The sequence below is a fragment of the Hydra viridissima genome, unplaced genomic scaffold, assembly GCF_058129835.1.
Source record: "Hydra viridissima isolate aposymbiotic clone 2 unplaced genomic scaffold, HvirCarnegie_v1 scaffold_3, whole genome shotgun sequence".
In the NCBI taxonomy this organism is placed as follows: domain Eukaryota; kingdom Metazoa; phylum Cnidaria; class Hydrozoa; order Anthoathecata; family Hydridae; genus Hydra; species Hydra viridissima.
The window spans coordinates 12933594-12951888 of record NW_028324302.1 but is presented as its reverse complement, the minus strand read 5'-3'; the positions used below and the strand labels follow the sequence as shown (position 1 = coordinate 12951888).

The 18295-nt window shown below is 30.5% G+C and overlaps 1 protein-coding gene across 2 annotated transcripts; it reads right to left on the bottom strand.

Annotated features, from left to right (window-relative positions):
- Window positions 1-532: 532 nt before the first annotated feature.
- On the bottom strand, window positions 533-10265 carry LOC145202277 (lysine-specific histone demethylase 1A-like). 2 transcript variants are annotated; one of them, XM_090082405.1, is made up of 16 exons: window positions 10150-10265; window positions 9726-9807; window positions 6384-6416; window positions 5909-6042; window positions 5601-5679; window positions 5054-5338; window positions 3940-4034; window positions 3699-3841; window positions 3425-3515; window positions 3129-3205; window positions 2981-3041; window positions 2815-2888; window positions 2447-2691; window positions 2163-2356; window positions 1400-1642; window positions 533-1114 (listed from the first exon to the last, which is right to left on the bottom strand). In XM_090082405.1, the coding sequence occupies exons 1-16, from the start codon at window positions 10243-10245 to the stop codon at window positions 791-793; spliced, it is 2256 nt and encodes a 751-aa protein (XP_089938531.1). In that variant the 5' UTR covers window positions 10246-10265; the 3' UTR covers window positions 533-790. The 2 variants fall into 2 exon arrangements, with proteins under 2 accessions (XP_089938531.1, XP_089938532.1); XM_090082406.1 differs by having other exon boundaries at window positions 10022-10187.
- Between the last annotated feature and the right edge of the window lie 8030 nt (window positions 10266-18295).

The window sequence follows — 18295 nt, the reverse complement described above, 5'->3', positions numbered from 1 at the left end:
AAATTTTAGAACATTCCATTTATGAATGGATTTTTTCATACCTAAAGAAATCTACGGTGAGATTTTTCAGGTTAATAAAACCAACGTTCTCACTTCAAAGATTACGAATTCTAGACTAAATGAAAATAATCAATAATTTTTCGTTTAAAGGAAACTCAAAAACATTTCAGACGCATAATTAGTCTTTGTTACTGAAAACAATCTTTAAATTAAGCTGATGTTTCATTGATAAGAATAAGAAAATACTGTAATCCCGCAACTTTTTTCAGTTCTGAAAGGGTCGGGATCACTTAAGCGGAATTACAGCTTAACCGGAAACTGTGTGAATACTCTTAGAAGTCTTGAAGTTGACTTGAAAGAGGAGTATTTTGATTCCTAATTTTAACCACTTAAAAGGTCTTCACTTTGACCTTAGTGTTTTGTTTCTTTCACATTTTAAAGTTAGCGATTGGCAAATTTTCTCTAGCGATCGGCGTTACGCTTCTCAACCAACAATTGAGGATGTTTCTCTCTGAGAACTTAGCAAGCAATATTAAACAAGACTCGTTAAAATTATCTGTATGAAACATGTATGCATCTTACATATGATAAATTATCAATATAAATTAATGAATTTCTAATACTTAGAACTAATGATTAAAACTTTTTGTTATATTGCATATTTGGGGCCGTTGTATTGCACTTTTGGGCCCGTTATAAGAAAAAAATAAACCATCAACGACAGCACGCTACTAAAAGTAATAAATGTCAATTACGGCGGTGAGCATTCTGATATTTTCCATTTTGCTTTCTATCTTGCCTGTTGCTGCGGTGTAAATTTGTTTAAATCGTAAGGTAGTCCTAAAAACTGGTCTGCTATGCGGCCAGCCTCACGTAACCCACTCAGCAAAGCCCCATGAACAGTCGCAGGATAATTTCGTATTGTATGCTCTCCAGCAAAAAAAACACGCGGTACATTCGATCCTGGAAAATTTGGAAGACCCGGCGTCGGAGGAGGAGCAACGGGAGCAGCCATAACATCATAATCGTTACCTGAAGACCCAGCTGCCACATAGGAATATGATCCACGTGACCATTCGTCGGATTTCCATCGTGTCACAATAGTTTCTTTGGGCTGAAATGTAAAAATTAGAAACGATGAACTTAAAAGTTAATTTATCAGAAGTTCGTATTTATAGATAATTAAGTAAATTTAAAAAAACCGTACCAGGCTGTATGGTTTTTTTTTTTTTTAATCTAATCATTATATCTATTAGAAAATTTTTAAATTTAAAAATTTACTAATAGATAATAGTTAACTATACTAATTTCCTACCTAACAATAAAGTTATAAAGATATTAATACTTGAGAACCATTTAGTTAAGAAAAGTGATTTATAAGACCAAAGTCCCAATTTACCTGAGGAACATTATTATTTCCAAAAATTCCTTTCAGAACCGCTATTGATTTTCCGACTATTACATCATCAGAATAGGTCTCTAGTTTGTTAGCAGCTTCCCCAGCAACCAATGCCAGTAGCACAGGTGCTTTGTATATGCTCCAAAACAGAAACAATTCACCACGATTACTTGTTGTGCTAGCTACATGACCAAACAGATTGGTTTCGGCATTCCAAAACACACGATCGAAGCACAAAACAACCTAAAAAACGTGTCCAGAGAAGCCTTTGTCATACTAAGGATTTTTACAAATTTTTACGATGTCCTTCAAAACTCTATAAAAATATCTAAAACATTATTTCTAAAACTCAAAAGGAAATGTCTAAAGCATTCCTCAATCTCTCTGAATTATGTTTTAAACCTGTAGTTAAAAATTTTCTTCAGAATTTGAGACAGATCCTGTTGATTTTTTGTTTGGCTGTTTTAATATTTAGAGTTTACACTGTGACTATTAGAAAGATAAGCTTTTACTGCTTAAAATAAAATAAGAAGCAAAGAGAAGCCAGCGACTGCAATAGAGGATCAGAAAAATCAAGGTTTTTGTTAAAATATATAATTGCAGTTCACAAAGAATACCAGATGAAATAATTAGTGACGTTGATGTGAGTTTTGTGAACCTGCCCTGGAATATGGCAACTCATGTCAATTGAAATATGTTTCATAAATGACAATTAAAGTATGATTAATTAATGTGCAGCTTTTAAAACGATATTAAAAAATACTTTATTCAAGTTTCCAAATCCCATTCTTTCAATGGCACCAGTTTTCCAATCAGGAAGAGGAGGATTAAAATGAACAGCAGGTGGAGAGCTTTGCTTTAGAACTCCAAGAGGAAGAGTACACAAGACAGCATCAGCTTTAAACACATGACTTGTAGGAACACCATTTTTAATATATGATCCCACAACTTCTACACCTGTTATTTTACAATTTATTTAAATGAAATCTTTTTTGTAAGAAAATCTTGACAGCAATAATCCAAAAATATCAAAGATTTTTCTTGTACCTTGTCTTGAATATTTAATATTTCGAACAGCACAATTCAGTCTGATATCCAGGCCTTCTGCTAGTGCTGCTGGTACACAAGAGAAACCATTGCTAACTGTAACATGACTTCCTGTAAATTCAAAATCATCATCTTGATCCCAATGTTTGAGAGAGAGTTGAGAAAGAGGTGTTGCATTTGCAAACTCAAGGTTAGCTAGATGCCAATCAAGAATTTGGCGGTCACGAAGCGACAAGTAAACATCACTAAAAAGCAAAAATTCTTAAGTACAAACCAATAAAATATTAAGCAAGATAAAAAAAATTTTCTCTGTAATAATTGAATAAACATTTGAACCTATTTTTGCCAACAGACCCTGACAAACTTACCTGGGTGTGTTATATTCTAATTCTTTGATTTTTAAGTTAAGTTCTTTTTTTTTATCACACAATGAATCATGCTCCTAAACAAAACATGCAAGCTTTTTGTTGATTTAATTAATTCATTAAAACTTTTAAAAGGATAAATAGTTTCAAATAACTTATTAATTATTACCCTATATAGAGCTAGTAGGTCACGTTGCTTACTTCTAACAATAAATTCATCAGTAACATCTCTATAAAAAAGTAGACCTTGTTTTCAACAATTTAACAAATTGTTACTAATAGTAATAATAGCAATTAAAAGAAGAATAGAAGACAACCTTGGGGGTTTTTTAGCTTGTGTTAAATCTGTCCATTCTTTATGCAAAGGTTCAATCTTTTCCACAAGCTTTAACAGCTAATAATGAAATAATTTCTATAAATGTAATATTAGTGCAGGATTTGGTAGTCCAAGACCTTCTTTATTTCTTAAATATTAGCAAATAAAAAATAAAAGCTAAAACTGGCAAAAACACAGAACCTTAAAGCTAGAGCTAGAAACTGTCAGGTTGTTTTTTTCCTTGCAATTTTTGAAGTTTACAGCATAAAAATCAAAAAAAGAAAATTACTTCCTAACCTCATCATTCACTTCCTTCAAGTTATTTTGTATTTCCAATAGTTTTTGTGCATGCTCAACTTGTTTTTCTTTTACTTGTTTCTCCATTAACCTTATGAAAAAAAACACATGAAACTAACACATAAATTTCCTTGCCTTATAAATCTTGCAAAACAAAACATTAAACTTGTTTACCTGTGACCTAAGAAAAAAAAAAAAAAACAACTTGTTTTCCTACTAATCTTATGAAAAAAAACACATCAGGCTTTCAAAAAAACACTTTTAAAAATCTTACTTTATGACTAACTCAATAGCATTCCCCAATGATAGAGGTTTGGTAAACAAAGAATTAAACCCAAGAACATGTGAAAGATACGATGTTGATTCCAGCAAACGGTTAAATTCCCGCTCTACTAATTCATCTTTATCCTTTGGAACCTATAAATAGTTAATATTATAATATTCATCAAGTTAGCGTTTAAACATTATTACTAAAATCTCCAGAAAAAATCACAAAATTATCTGTGATCACCTACAATTTGACCATTTGATTCATAGAGCGGGCACTTTTGTTTAATTTTGGTTAGTTTTACATCAACTTGATTACTGATTATTGTAACAGGGTTTCCACCTAAATAAACATGAAGTACTCAGCCTTCAATCACCAAAGCATATGAGCATATGATCTGTTCTTCTAAATAAAGTTCTAAACAGTCCAACAAATTTTCCATCTTTTACAGTATTTAGATTTGTATTATGGGTTTAGCCTTGGTGAAATGTTTTATTAATTGTAAAGAGGTCTGGGTTCAGATAAGATATAAATAAGAGTCAGTACGTTTTCTAAGAGCTGAAAATGTGTGACATTTACCCAATTTAGTACCTGAAATGTATTTAGTTAGAGCAATGGCTAAGAATGATGGTTAGCTTCACTTTTCTGTGTTGTAACCTAACAAACTTTAGAAACATATGTTAAATTATCCAGCATTTTTTATTTGCCCTATAAAGATAGAACACAAGATTCCAGTTTTTAAAATACTCAAAAGAAAGCAAACAGGTACAAAATGTTTTTAATTAGAATTTATTAGCATGTAATGTGAACTATGAGAGCAAAACATATCTAATTGATATGCAACAAGACAATATTAAAAAATATACTTGTATAAATATACCACATTTAGTGGGACTGATTTAATGCTCTATCAAGTTATCATATTTACATATGAAAGGTTGTTATTATGATGAAAGTAAATATTTCACAGATTCCTTTTTTGCTTACTGAAAAATACCAAAAAATTTCAAAAAGATAAAAACAGCAATTCAGAGATTCTTCAAGAGGAAACCAGTCTATTTCTGTAAGAAGGGCTTAGTGATTAATTTAGTAATTGGCAGCAACTGATCAATAAAAATAATGACAATTTTGATTAATGACTTATGTTTAAAAAAGAGATTTATTAAAGTAGATCGAAAATTCTGGTCATGTGAAAGATGGAGTATACTTTGGACTTTTTAGTTTTTAGAAAAGTCCTATTAACATCCCACTGGCAAGACTTTTTCTTAAATGTCCATCCAGAAAACTGTTAATCAATATTAAACCCTTAAAGCTTGCAGGAAAAAATAGAAAATAATTATAATTTCTTTTAAAATACAAACCAAGTCCTGTTACAACCATTGCCCCAAGGTCAGCAATGAATTGACCAGACCTATAAGTGGCAACTCTTCCTCCAACACGCTCTCTACCTTCTAACAAGACAACTTCAAATCCAAATGATTGAAGTTGCCTTGCAGCAGTAAGACCTGACACTCCGGCACCAACCACAATGATTTTAGGAGCATTTTTTGATGGTGATACTTGATGAACAACATGATAAACACCAATATTAATTGAACCATAGCGATCCAAAAACGCATGCACTCTTTTTATAAGTACAATATCATCTAAAATAAGTCATAGTTTGATTTTTTCCTGCTTTACTAAACTCATGGGTTTACAATTTCAAAGTTTAAAACTTTTTTTCAAAGAAAATGAACTAATACTCAATATAATACAAAAGAATAAACCATAAAAAGAGTTTACTTTAATGCAATGACTTTAATGGTGGGAAAAGATTTTTTAAATTATTTAATTATATGTACAAAATAGACTATAACACCATAGTAAAAATAATTTTTATCTGCAATCTTTAAAAGGCTAACAAACCATTGTAAGGTGGCTCAATATTAGAAATAACTGTTTCACAGACCAACTCTTCTCTGACATTACTTAACCAAAGTTGAAGCTAAATAAACAGATAGTTATATTTAATAATTTACTGAACAAACAAAAGAAAACGTGAAATTATTCAAATAGCGATATGATAATATATATTCCATGATGATGATGATGATGATGATGATGATGATGATGATGATGATGATGATGATGATGATGATGATGATGATGATGATGATGATGATGATAGCCCATTAAAAAGGGGAACAACAAAAGTAAACAAGTAGCTGGCTTACAATTCTGTTGCGAATATAAAGAAACTTCTTCTGTAGTGCTGTAGAACCTTGGCTGATATCTTGAAAACATGAGGTTTCTTGAGCTGTCATTTGATCAGATGGTAAACGAGCCCCGAAAGCAGCACCTTCCAATGCTGTAAAAATTTGAATGTTAAGCACTTAGGATTGATATCTAAGCTCAGAACTTTAACACAAATAAGACTATATTTTTACACTTGCCAAAATAAGTTGTAAAAAGAAGAAATATTAGCCTAAAACATTAAATAAGTTTCCTGAAACTTAAAAGGTTGATTGATAGAAGTTAAGTTGACTTGATATCAAAACTAAATAGTTGTCAAAAACCTTTTTGTGGTGTTTAAGCAACTCACTTGCTTTTGCGTTTAAGAAATTATGATTATGTAATAAAAAACATACTTTACAAAATAAAATTAAGACCACTAATGTTTAATTAACTTCATAATAAGTATACACTTACTTTGTGCTGATATCTTAAGGACTTCATATGGATCTATAATACCAAATTATTAGACAAAAATTAAATAAAAAAAAGCAAAAATATATCATACAACAAAAAGTAAAATCCAAATAGATCTTTTGGTCAAGTGGGATATTTACAGATAGTTAAAATTGCAGAGTAATAACAGGATACCCCAAAAACTAAAAAAAAATTAAATAACTTACCTTGCAACAAAATCCAAATGAACATGTCAAAATTAAGAGATTTCTTTTAAAAATTTTTTTTACTTAAAATAAAATCAAAAATTTATTAACCATGCTTTGATTTTAAGTTGGTGATCAGAGGTTAGACTGTTATTTCTTTATTCCTGAAATAGGACAAGGCCAATGATATTGCATTCCTAGGAAAAGTCTTCTGAATGGTGTCAGAACTAATTCTTAATATTTAATATTTTAGGCCATTTGATTATAATCAGACATCATTAAAAAAATTCACTCACCATTAATGATTATGAATTAATCAAAAACCATCATTAAAAGATAATCATGAAAAATCTATTAATTGATGCCTGATATTTTGTTATAAATAATACCAAATATTTCTTTAAAGCATTAACATATTGGAATTATCACTTAAGATTAAAGCCTCTATTACAGCAACATTGCAAGGAAATACAAATCCTATCCAAGGAATTATTGGATTGATAATACATTGCCTCTAGACTGTTACTTGCAAACAAAACTAAGTTAAAAATAGAGCATCCAGCCATCGGAAATTGCGTAAATGCGTAAATTCTAATGGGAGAAATAGTTTATAAAGGTGACACCAATGTGATTTATTCTTTTTATTTTCCGATATTTTCCGATGGTTTGTGGTGGCTTTTGCGAAAACTTCATAATTATAGATAAATACATCGGAAATACCACAATATTACGAGTTTACACTTTAAGTACAATTTATTGTGAAATTGCACAAAAATATTGTACGATAATGTGTAAATCTCGAAATATATCGGAGAGTGCGTGAAATTCTCCCCATCGGCCTCGGACTACATCACACCTCCGATGTGATACCATTCCTCACCATAGCATCACATCGGAGTCACCTTTATAAACTATTTCTCACATTGGAATTTACGCATTTATGCAGTTTCCGATGGTGGGATGCTCTAGTTAAAAAGGGGGAAAAAATGTGATACTTTTGTTTTCTTATAACTACTTTTAGAAACATTATTTCACTTTTAAACCTTAAAGATTTTCAGGTAGATGCAACACAATTCTCATGCTTGGTGTGTATTTATTAACATTTCATACATTTTTTTTTTTATTTTAAATATGTATTGTCTGATAGCAAAACAAAAGATTTAGTCAAAAATAAAACAAAACTGCTAGAACTTGGACTTAGAGCCTGTAGAAAGATATGTAATATTTAAAGACCACCAATATTGAAAAAAAGTTTCCACTATCGCAAAAGACCTGGATACTCTGGACCTGAATGGCTGAAGACCTTTGTAAAGAAAAATAATCTTTCAGCAAAGAAACCAAGAACTTTAAGTACTGCACATTATAGTCACAAAGGATTCTTTTGTCATAAATCACTTTTACAACATTCTAGAATATACAATAAAAGACCTGTCTCTAAATCAATGCCTGTATCTTAAAAAATGAAGAATTGCACCCAAGATTGTTAATATGATGGTCATCTATCACCTTTGATATGGAACAATAAAACTTGTGTGCATTTTTGGGGTGACATTTTTTTTTGATGATTGAAAAAAGTACAATTATACCTCACCTTTTTTCATACCTCTTCATCACACCATGGTGTGATGAAGAGGTATGAAAAAAAATCTTTTTCTAAAAGTAATGTAATATCCATATATTATTATAATATATATATTTAGAAAATAGGAAAATTATTCTTTTGATCATAAACAGTATCAACCAATTACTTCCATCTATTTTGAAAAATACATACAACAAACAGATCAAAGAAGGAAATCTGACCAGCTACAGAAAAAATCAAGAATACAATGAATAGCAAAACTCTGGAACAAGATACTTTCTTTGATGAAAACAAAGTAATCCACTTGTTGAAAAAAACATGTTCAAGGCAAGGTATATGGAGTTATTTACACAAACAAAAAAGTAAACTACATATTTTTTGTTAGAAAATATGTAAAAGATACAGATGGACCATCATAAGAGTTCATTATTAAAGTTTTTAAAAAAAACACTTATATCCATACCAACAGAATAGGAAGAGAAACTACAATATCAACCAAGAGACATTGCAATCTATCCAACTTATGATGCATTATATAGACTGTTAAATCCTTCAATAAAAAGCTAGCTTTGTTGGAACTATTAAGCAACTTTTTTGATCAAAAATTTTATTTTATTTATTTTCTTATTTAGAAAACCAATTTCCATTCTATTTGCTTAATTTTTGTAGCTTCATAGCCAATCATGCTACAAAAACATGTTAGTAACAAACTATCATAGATTTTGTTAATAAAATCATAACAAATTTGTATCTTTATTATTAATGTCTTTTGGGTTTAATACTACAGTTTTCACCCCAAAGTCTAGGATAATTACAGTACACGTAAGATCAACAATATCCTATGAATTACAAGCTCAAACTCCAAATCATTATAGGAACTATCAAATCTACAGCTACAGGAATATATTTGTAAAAAACTACAGCCTAATATTTACTAGCTCCCAAAATAATTTAAGGTTTGTTGATTTCATCCTGTAGTTCCTCCACTTACCCTAGACACCTGTACTTTTATGCAAAAAAAAGCTGTTTATGCTCATATGTATAAAAATGTAATTCATACTAAAAACGTAGCAACAATTAAAATAACCACAATATTACTGTATCATGTTTATATAGGTATGTTTATGTATGTATGTATGTATGTATGTATGTATGTATGTATGTATGTATGTATGTATGTATGTATGTATGTATGTATGTATGTATGTATGTATGTATGTATGTATGTATGTATATATGTATGTATGTATGTATGTATGTATGTATGTATATATGCATGTATGCATGCATGCATCTATGTATGTACATACGTGCATATATACTTACAGGCCTTTATATTACATGTCCACACAAGCTTCTTCAAACACACAAAAAAGCTTTTAACATGAGATTGGTGTGTACACTTATACACCAAAAAATTGATTCATGAAAACCTAATGCATATATGGATAACTACAATGAAATGCCTTATTTCATTTTATTGCACACAATATCTGTAAAAACTTCTACATAAAATATACTGCCGAATCAAAATATCTGTAAAAACTTCTACATAAAATATACTGCCGCTCTTACCAGGTGGAAATTCATCATCTTCCTCTGTATCCTCCATTTCAGCATCTCGTTGTGATGTATGCATCATCAAACTGTATATTAACTACAATTAAAATTTTTAATTGTACTATTATTTTTCTGTGTGATTGAACACAATACAATTAATATTAGAACAGAATGAAAGGGTTATTCAATAAATGATTTCTTAATATAAGAGCTGTTTACGTAAATTACATGGATTATTTATCATGTAGGATAGTCATTTTGCAAAATTTACCTATAAATATTGTGAATAAAATATGAAAATTAAGTATTACTTGACTTATATCTCATACATATACCCTTTTCAATCATTCTAAACAACTGCGTGCTTTAAAATATTTTAAAAAATTAGCTCTAAATTTCAATCCAAAATAAATTTTTTTTTTAAGGCAAAGGTCAAAACCTTATTGTCTTCGTAGGATAATTCAATGGTTTTATTGCGCGGCATTTTTCGTTTCGAATATAAAGATTTTATTTGCAGCAACGATATTTGAAGCATTTTTATACATACGCAATAAAAAAATTATTCTGGATAAACTCTGCTCTTGATTGAAGATTAATTTCTAATGACTTCTCTATAAATAAATGCCACTATATATGAATATTTCTGAATATAGAATCATTCTCAAAAAAATTCAAAATTTTTAATATTGTCCCTTTTCTCTTCACTTCGCTGTTCATTTATCGCTTTAACACCGTAGTTACAAATCGCTGAAACTGCGTTCTGCAGTTGCAACGCATTACAACATTCAGTAGATGAACAATGATAGATGCTAGATTATCAAGTTAACTATGATGACGATTGAGCCAAAGGTGGCAATACAACTAAATATGGACAGAAAAATAGTAAAAAAAATTTTACTTTATTATTGCTCTGTGTTAAGCATTAAAAATAATAGTGTTGTAATTTAGGGTGTGCAATTGGTTATCATAATTTTAAAGCAAAAAGTAAATTAACAAGCCTTGAATTAAAAATGCATATATGAATAACCAAGGAGTTATTTAGGGCTTCGTTGCATTTTCATGGAGGGGTAGGGAGAGGTAGGGTACATAAATCTTTTAAAACTGCCAGCATTGCAGTTTGGGGGGACATGATGAACTTATCCTCTGACATGATGAATAATATCCTCTGAACTAGAAGTTCAAGCTCCAAATCCTTTTGGGAATTGTCAAATCTATAGCTAAAGTATATAATCGGAAAAAATTACAGCCAAATATTTACTAGCTTCCAAAATACTTAAGGTTTGTTGATCCTGCAGTTCTCCCACTTGACCCTACATATGTAATTCATACTAAAAAAGTAGCAACAATTGAAATAACTACAATAGTTACTGCATCATGTATGTTTATATATGTATTTGTATATGTGTGTATGTATACATCTATGTATGTATGTACAAACATGTACTTACAGGCCTTTATATTATATGTCAACACAAGCTTCTTCAAACACACAAAAAAGCTTTTAATATGAGATTGGTGTGTACACTTATACACCAAAAAATTGATTCATGAAAACCTGATGCATATATGGATAACTACAATGAAATGCCTTATTTCATTTTATTGCACATCAGCACAGGTTCACACAAACTTTTAAAATTTAATTATTAACTAAATTTGAAAAAAAACAGACTGACTTTCCTGTACATCAAAAATGTTTTGTTTAGAAAAAGAAGTTCTACATTCTATTTAATTACTTAACATTCAACAAAAATAGCATTTGAAGAAAGTAATACTTAAAAAGCTCACTGTTCATCAAAATATCTGTAAAAACTTCTACATAAAATATAGTGCGGCTCTTACCAGGTGGAAATTCGTCATCTTCCTCTGTATCCTCCATTCCAGCATTTTGTTGTGATGTATGGATCATCAAACTGTTTTATAACTACAATTAAAATGTTTATTTGTACTATTATTTTTCTGTGTGATTAAACACAATACAATTAATATAAGAACACAATTAAATGGGTATTCAATAAATAATTTCTTAATATAAGAGCTGTTTACGTAAATTACATGGATTATTTATCATTTAGGATAGTCATTTTGCAGAATTTACCTATATTGTGAATAAAGTATGAAAATTAAGTATTACTTGACTTATATCTCATACTTATACCCTTTTCAATCATTCAAGATGACTGCGTGTTTTAAAATACCTTAAAAAATTAGCTCTATATTGCAATCCAAAGTTAATTTTTTTAAGGCAAAGGTCAAAACCTTATTGTCTTTGTAGGATAATTCGATGGTGTTAATGCGCGGCATATTATTGTTCTGTGTTTGGTAGTAAAAATAGTAGTGTTGTAATTCAGGGTGTGCAATTGGTTATCATAATTTTAAAGTAAAAAATAAATTAACAAGTCTTGAATTTAAAATACATACATGAATAACGAAGGGCTTATTTAGGGCTTCGTTGCCCTTTCAAGGAGGGGTAGGGAGAGGTTGGGCACATAAATCTTTTAAAACTGCCGGCATTGCAGTTTGGGAGGACATGATGAACTTATTGCAGACATCCTTCTCCATTAACTATTAGACATTTTTTTCGATCTTAATAACTGCCAATTAAAAAAAAGAGAAAAGAAGTCAGTTTTTAGTAAAATATATTTTTACATCTTCTTCTTTTTATCTTTAATATTTTTAGTTTAATTGTAATTGTTACCAAAAAAATGAGTCCATATTTTTTTGACTTTTTTTGCCATTTTGTAACTACCACTCGAAATTGTGACACTCCTCGAGGTTATAGGGGCCATGTTCTGACAAAAAAAAAATTCATACTTAAGGTATCAGTGCCGATGTGGTTAACAATATGACTTCTTCTCTGTCAGATAGCTAAATTTAGAAATCTGACCGCTTGCCTTCGATAGTCGAATTGAGGAAACATAACATTTATTATGTAGGAACAGTCAGAGGTTTACGAACGAAGAAAAAGATCTGAAAAAGCAAGGCATAGGAGGCTTTGTTTTTTGAGCTGATATAGCTTCAAATGTGGTTGCAGTTCGATGATGTGATAACAATTCAGTTAATTTAGTCTCTTTTTATGTAAGCGTCGAACCACTTTATACCAATCGCAGATATTGTGAGGAGAGAGAATTAAATTAAAAACAACGATCAGAAAAGACGCTCACAAGATGACTCGTCAACTCTTCATATAAGTAAATGATAAAGCGAAGAGAATTAGGTTAAGTTAAAAAAAACAACTTAGAAAAGACGTACACACAGAGGCTTATTCAACCTGCCAAATAAATGATAAAGCGAAAAGAAGAAAAGTTAAATAAACGACTGGGAGAAGACTTACACACGATGATTCATCAACCTATCACGTAAGTAAATGACAAAACTGAATGACGAAAAATTAAAAACAACTGGTAAAAGACGTAAACACGAAGACTCATCAACCTGCCATATAAATAAATGATGAATGGGTATCGCAACCGAAAACAACCAAAAACTATAAAAGCCCAAAAAGAGAGTTTTTAAGAAAGTTTTAAGAAGAGTTTTAGAGAGAGAGAATTTTTGTAATTGAAAAATATTTAGATAAACAAGAAGTTTTATAAGTGAACAAAGGAGAAAAGGAAGAAGAAATTTTTGATAATCAGAATAATTTTAAGTAAAGAACTAAATAGAAATCAGAATAAATTTTGATAAAAGAATAGCCAGAGGTTTTAACCATTTCAAATAAAGAGGAAGAAGAAGAGATATTCGTATAAAAAGAGTAGAAAGAGGAATAATTGATAACAACAGCATCGAAGACTACGAGTAGAGTAAGAGAGTATTAGTTGTGTTTTACAAACGTAATTAACAAAAGAGTGCTAACCATTACACACTAATAGAGAGAATATGAGTTATACTGTATAATAGAATATACTGTGGACGGTAAACACAACATTAACCCTTTAACCTTGCTGAATTCTAACCAAACTATCCCCAGACCTTGTCCTTTCCTAACCAAGTAATCCCCAAACCCTCAACCTCAATCCCAACCTCCACATTACCTTTCCACATAACCCTAGAGCCAATATATGGGTGGCATATAACCAATATATGGGTGGCATATACAAGTTAGATATGATGTATTTATTGTACAAGCTATGGTTGAGAACGCAGAAATGATACATCTACATTTGGTTTCAAATTGCTGTTGTAAAGGGATAAATGTATACATAATTTAAAAAAAAATTGTAAATAAGTCATTTAGTATTTTTCTTATTTTCTCATATTTTTCTCATTCAATAATAGAATTTTTAAAAGATACAAACAAAAAGCTATAATATCAAACACTTGCTTTCAATTATATGTAATTTCAAAAGTTCAATAGACCAATTTCAGTTTTTCATTGGTTAGTTTTTGTAGAATTCATCACATTCTACTAGCCCCAAAGTTGCCACAGGTATAAGTGCCGCATAATAATCTACAGCTAACTTTTCTTCAATAGTGCTGTGTATTAAGTCACATTCCAATTCGGTATCTCAATAACTAGTGTTTCTTTTTTCCTTGTGTGCAAAGTAAAGGCTGACAGGCTATGCTTAATCAGAGAATTTCAGCAAGCTTGGCATCTTTCTAATAGCAGTTGTGAAAATTGTTTGAGTTGCCTGTATACAAAAATTTCTTATCATTATAAGTTGGATTACTACTGCAGTAGTAGTCCAACTTATAATAAGAAATGCAGAAACTTCATTATATCCCGCTAAAAAACCAGATGTGTCATGTCGCTGAAGTGTAAATAATATACTTGTGCCAACAAAACATAGTTTTAGGAAAGCATTACTATTTTACTTTAGTTTTAAGGAAAGTGCAACCAATGAAGATAGACTGTTGTGTAAAGCAGTGAATGATCTACCAAGCGATTTCAAACTACCTTGAGGTCATGGGTATGATACAAAAACAAGCTCGCCCACATGTTGCAAAAGTTGTCAAGGACTTTTGGAGGTACTTTAATAATAAGTCCTACTCTACCCGCCTTACTTACCAGATTTTGCTCCTTTCACTGCCACTTGTTCTGTTCGACAACTTATGACCTGGCCAAGCAATACCTCCTAGACAAGAGGTTTTTTTTTTTTATAAGTCAATTTATCCCGTCAGTGAATGAAATTGGTGCTTGGAATTGAACGAAGTCCACGAAGGCCGTTTTTGCTTGGTCCAGATTGGGGAAGATTCTAGCGGCGAGAAAGTTATTGAAGTGCTTGAAAAGAAGATAGCTGATTGGTACAAAGTCTGGGGAGTATGGTGAGTAAGGCAAGAATTCGACCTGCAAGTTGTTTGATTTTTGGACTGCGGTTTGAAAAACATGCGGGCGAACTTCCATTAGAGTATTCACATCGTCATTCTGGGTTATTGTTCGGCCACTGTGGGGTGCATCTTTAAAGTTGGAATCTCCAGAAGTAAATTTCTTGAACAATTGTTGAAAGCTGCTTTTTCCAATACAATTAGATCTCCACATATGGGAAATTTTTCGAGGTGTTTTGGATGCGGATTACTCCAGTTTGTATTTAAAATTAAAATATCGTTTGAAATGCTTCAATAAGTCTTAAAAAAATTATTGCTAAAATACAAGAAAAAAGCAAGCATACAATCAGAATGTGTAGTAAGTTACATAATCTACTCAGACGAACAGGAGTACAGGAGAGAAAAGGCCTATGGTGTGTGCAACATCTGTAAAAAGGACCTAAAGATGATTTCTTGATCAACATTGACCCTGAATTGTCACCTACGGTCCAACCACAAGAATAAGAACACGAGATGAGGCAAAAGCTGCTAAGGAGGACAAAGTTGAAGAGGCAGAAGATGAACTGGAAGCAGTTGGTACTGGTAACTTAGTTAGTTAATGCATGTTACGATGCAATGTTATGAAGTTATACGAATTCGAGTAAAATTTATATAATTTTTAATTGATGCAAACGAAGGTATCCGACGTTAAATCAATGTTAACGAATGTATACGATTTTTTTTTTATCACAGGAAAAGAAAAAGGGCTCTAAAAGCCAGAAAGAATCTGTACTACCCAACACAGAGCACCACTCATGATTTACCTTGCAACTGGCAATTAGCCTTTCTCCATGAGTGACTTTATCCCGTTCCAATTACTGCTTCCCCACTTTGAGGCTAAAAGTGGTGCCTGTATGGCTCGCTTTAAGTACCTTAATTCTTCAGGGACTTGCAGATGGCCATGAAGAGCATGTTTGACAAGGAACTTCCACATTGCAACCGAGCTGCAATCAGCACTGACATCTTGACCTCACGCAACAATGATAGATTGATTGCGATGACTCTACATTACATCACCAAGGAGTTTGTTTTCCAAAAGGTGATTGTTGGAGTTCCATTTCTAGATAACTGAGAATGGAACAACTCCAACAATTATTAAATAAATGTAAAGCTTATCTTTTGTATACTTATATTTTGTATATTCTGTTATCCGCCTTTTAAAACCTCAGTTCTAACTTCTAAATTCTTAATTATGTTATGTTAAGCAATTAGCTTGAAATATGAACGCCATCTTGACCTCACGCAACAATGATAGATTGATTACGATGACTCTACATTACATCACCAAGGAGTTTGTTCTCCAAAAGGTGATTGTTGGAGTTCCATTTCCAGATAACTGAGAATGGAACAACTCCAACAATTATTAAATAAATGTAAGGGTCTTAGCTTATCTTTTGTATATTCTGTATTTCTGTAACGTTATTGGAATGTATCCTTCAGCTTTTTATTATTTAGAAATTAGAACTTAGAAGGGCAGAATTACTAGCACATACCTAACTAGTTATGTCTTCACGTCACTTTAAACCATAAGTCTTTGAATCTGAGCAATAAAATTTTTAGCTTCTTATTGATTGGAGTTTTTTCCAAATCTAAGGAATAGAGTAGGAGTCTATGAGACTGACAGAGAAGAGTATAGCAGTACTAGCACAGCCACATACTTCTTTTCACTTATCACTTCACTTCACTTTAAAATATAGCTTATAGAACTTGAATTTGAAGTCAATCAACTTGAACTTGAAGTTATTGAACTTAAAACCTGAACAAAGCCGCGCGATCTTCGTTCGTTTTTTTATTTTTCGTATGCATTCGTTTTGTTTACACAAACGATTTCGAAAACCGTTTTATTTTTGGAAGCAAATTAGGAAGCAGTTTGAAATTTAAAACAATTTTTGAAATACGTCATTTTCGATTTTGAATACCGTGAAAATATATTTCATTCGAATTAATACGATTTTGAAAACCGTCAAATTAAATTTTATACAACAGTATATATTATGAAACTATGATAATATATATAATTATTATAAAAATATATATAATCATGAAACAATATATATTATGAAAATTAAACATTATACAACAATTTATATATTATGAAACACGACGTCGAAGCTTCGTCTTTTACTTCAAAACACGTCGACCTCGATTGTTTTATCTCTACAATCTAGTAAGAAATAGAGAGTGTTCTGTGGTTTAATATATTTTTAAAAAATATGAATAATAACCTCTGCGAAAGAGTGAATTAGATCAATGTTTAAAATTTTTATGAGTTTCTAACAAGTCTGGCATTGTTTTCGATATTTTAAAAATTGAAATTTCTATGAATTTCTTAAAATCTCATTTTCTATAAAATATAAAAATAAAGATTATAAATAAATGATAATGCGAAAGTAATGTGAAGTATATCTTTAAAAATGTTTTATTTCAATAAGCGATTGTGCATTTTATACCTCTTTTGATAATTCTTTGCAATTATTTAGTAACGTCTACTATTTTCATCAAATATTATTATAATCTTAATAATATAATACAGTTTATGTAGATGGCAACTGGGTTACTGGAATAGTTTAAATTCTTTTTCTGAAAAGGAAACTTAACAACAAGACATTTTTATCAAACTTCTGCTTGTTGTTTCTTCATATGTTCTGTTGTTTAAAATGTTTTTTTTTGAGCTGTATACCTTCTCAGCCCTGCTTTATGAATACAATTCCTATATTAATGAAGTTGTGGTTCCTGTGAGGTTCTTCAGATTATTTGCAGTGTTTTTTGCACTTTTAAATTGAAATTTTTTACAATTCTTAACATATCTATCATCTTTTGGAGTTTATGGCTTTTGTCCTCATCCAGTACAAATTTCAAAAGTGTCATATAGCCTGTATTTCAATTTGAACTATCTCCTTCTCTTGTAAAAGAAATATTTGTAACTTCTTGTACTTTTCTTTTAAATGCAAACAATTGAATTTTATTCAAATTTTTAATTTAGATGCCATACTCTGTCATAGTTAATAAAATGGATATTTGATAAGTTGAAAATGTAAAAAACAATAATTTTCAATATAATCTAAAGTAAAACAATGTACAATTAAATTTTGTGCACACAAAGTAACATGTCCAAAAGCAACAGCAAAAATATTGTAATAAAGTTTTATATTTCTGATGAAAAATTATAAAAAAGGGATTGCTGTATTTAATTTTTAAAATATCTTTACTTATGTTAAAAAATGACTATAGAATTAAATTCTGCTCTGACTGTTTATGTGTGTGTGTGCATGCGTGTGTGTGTG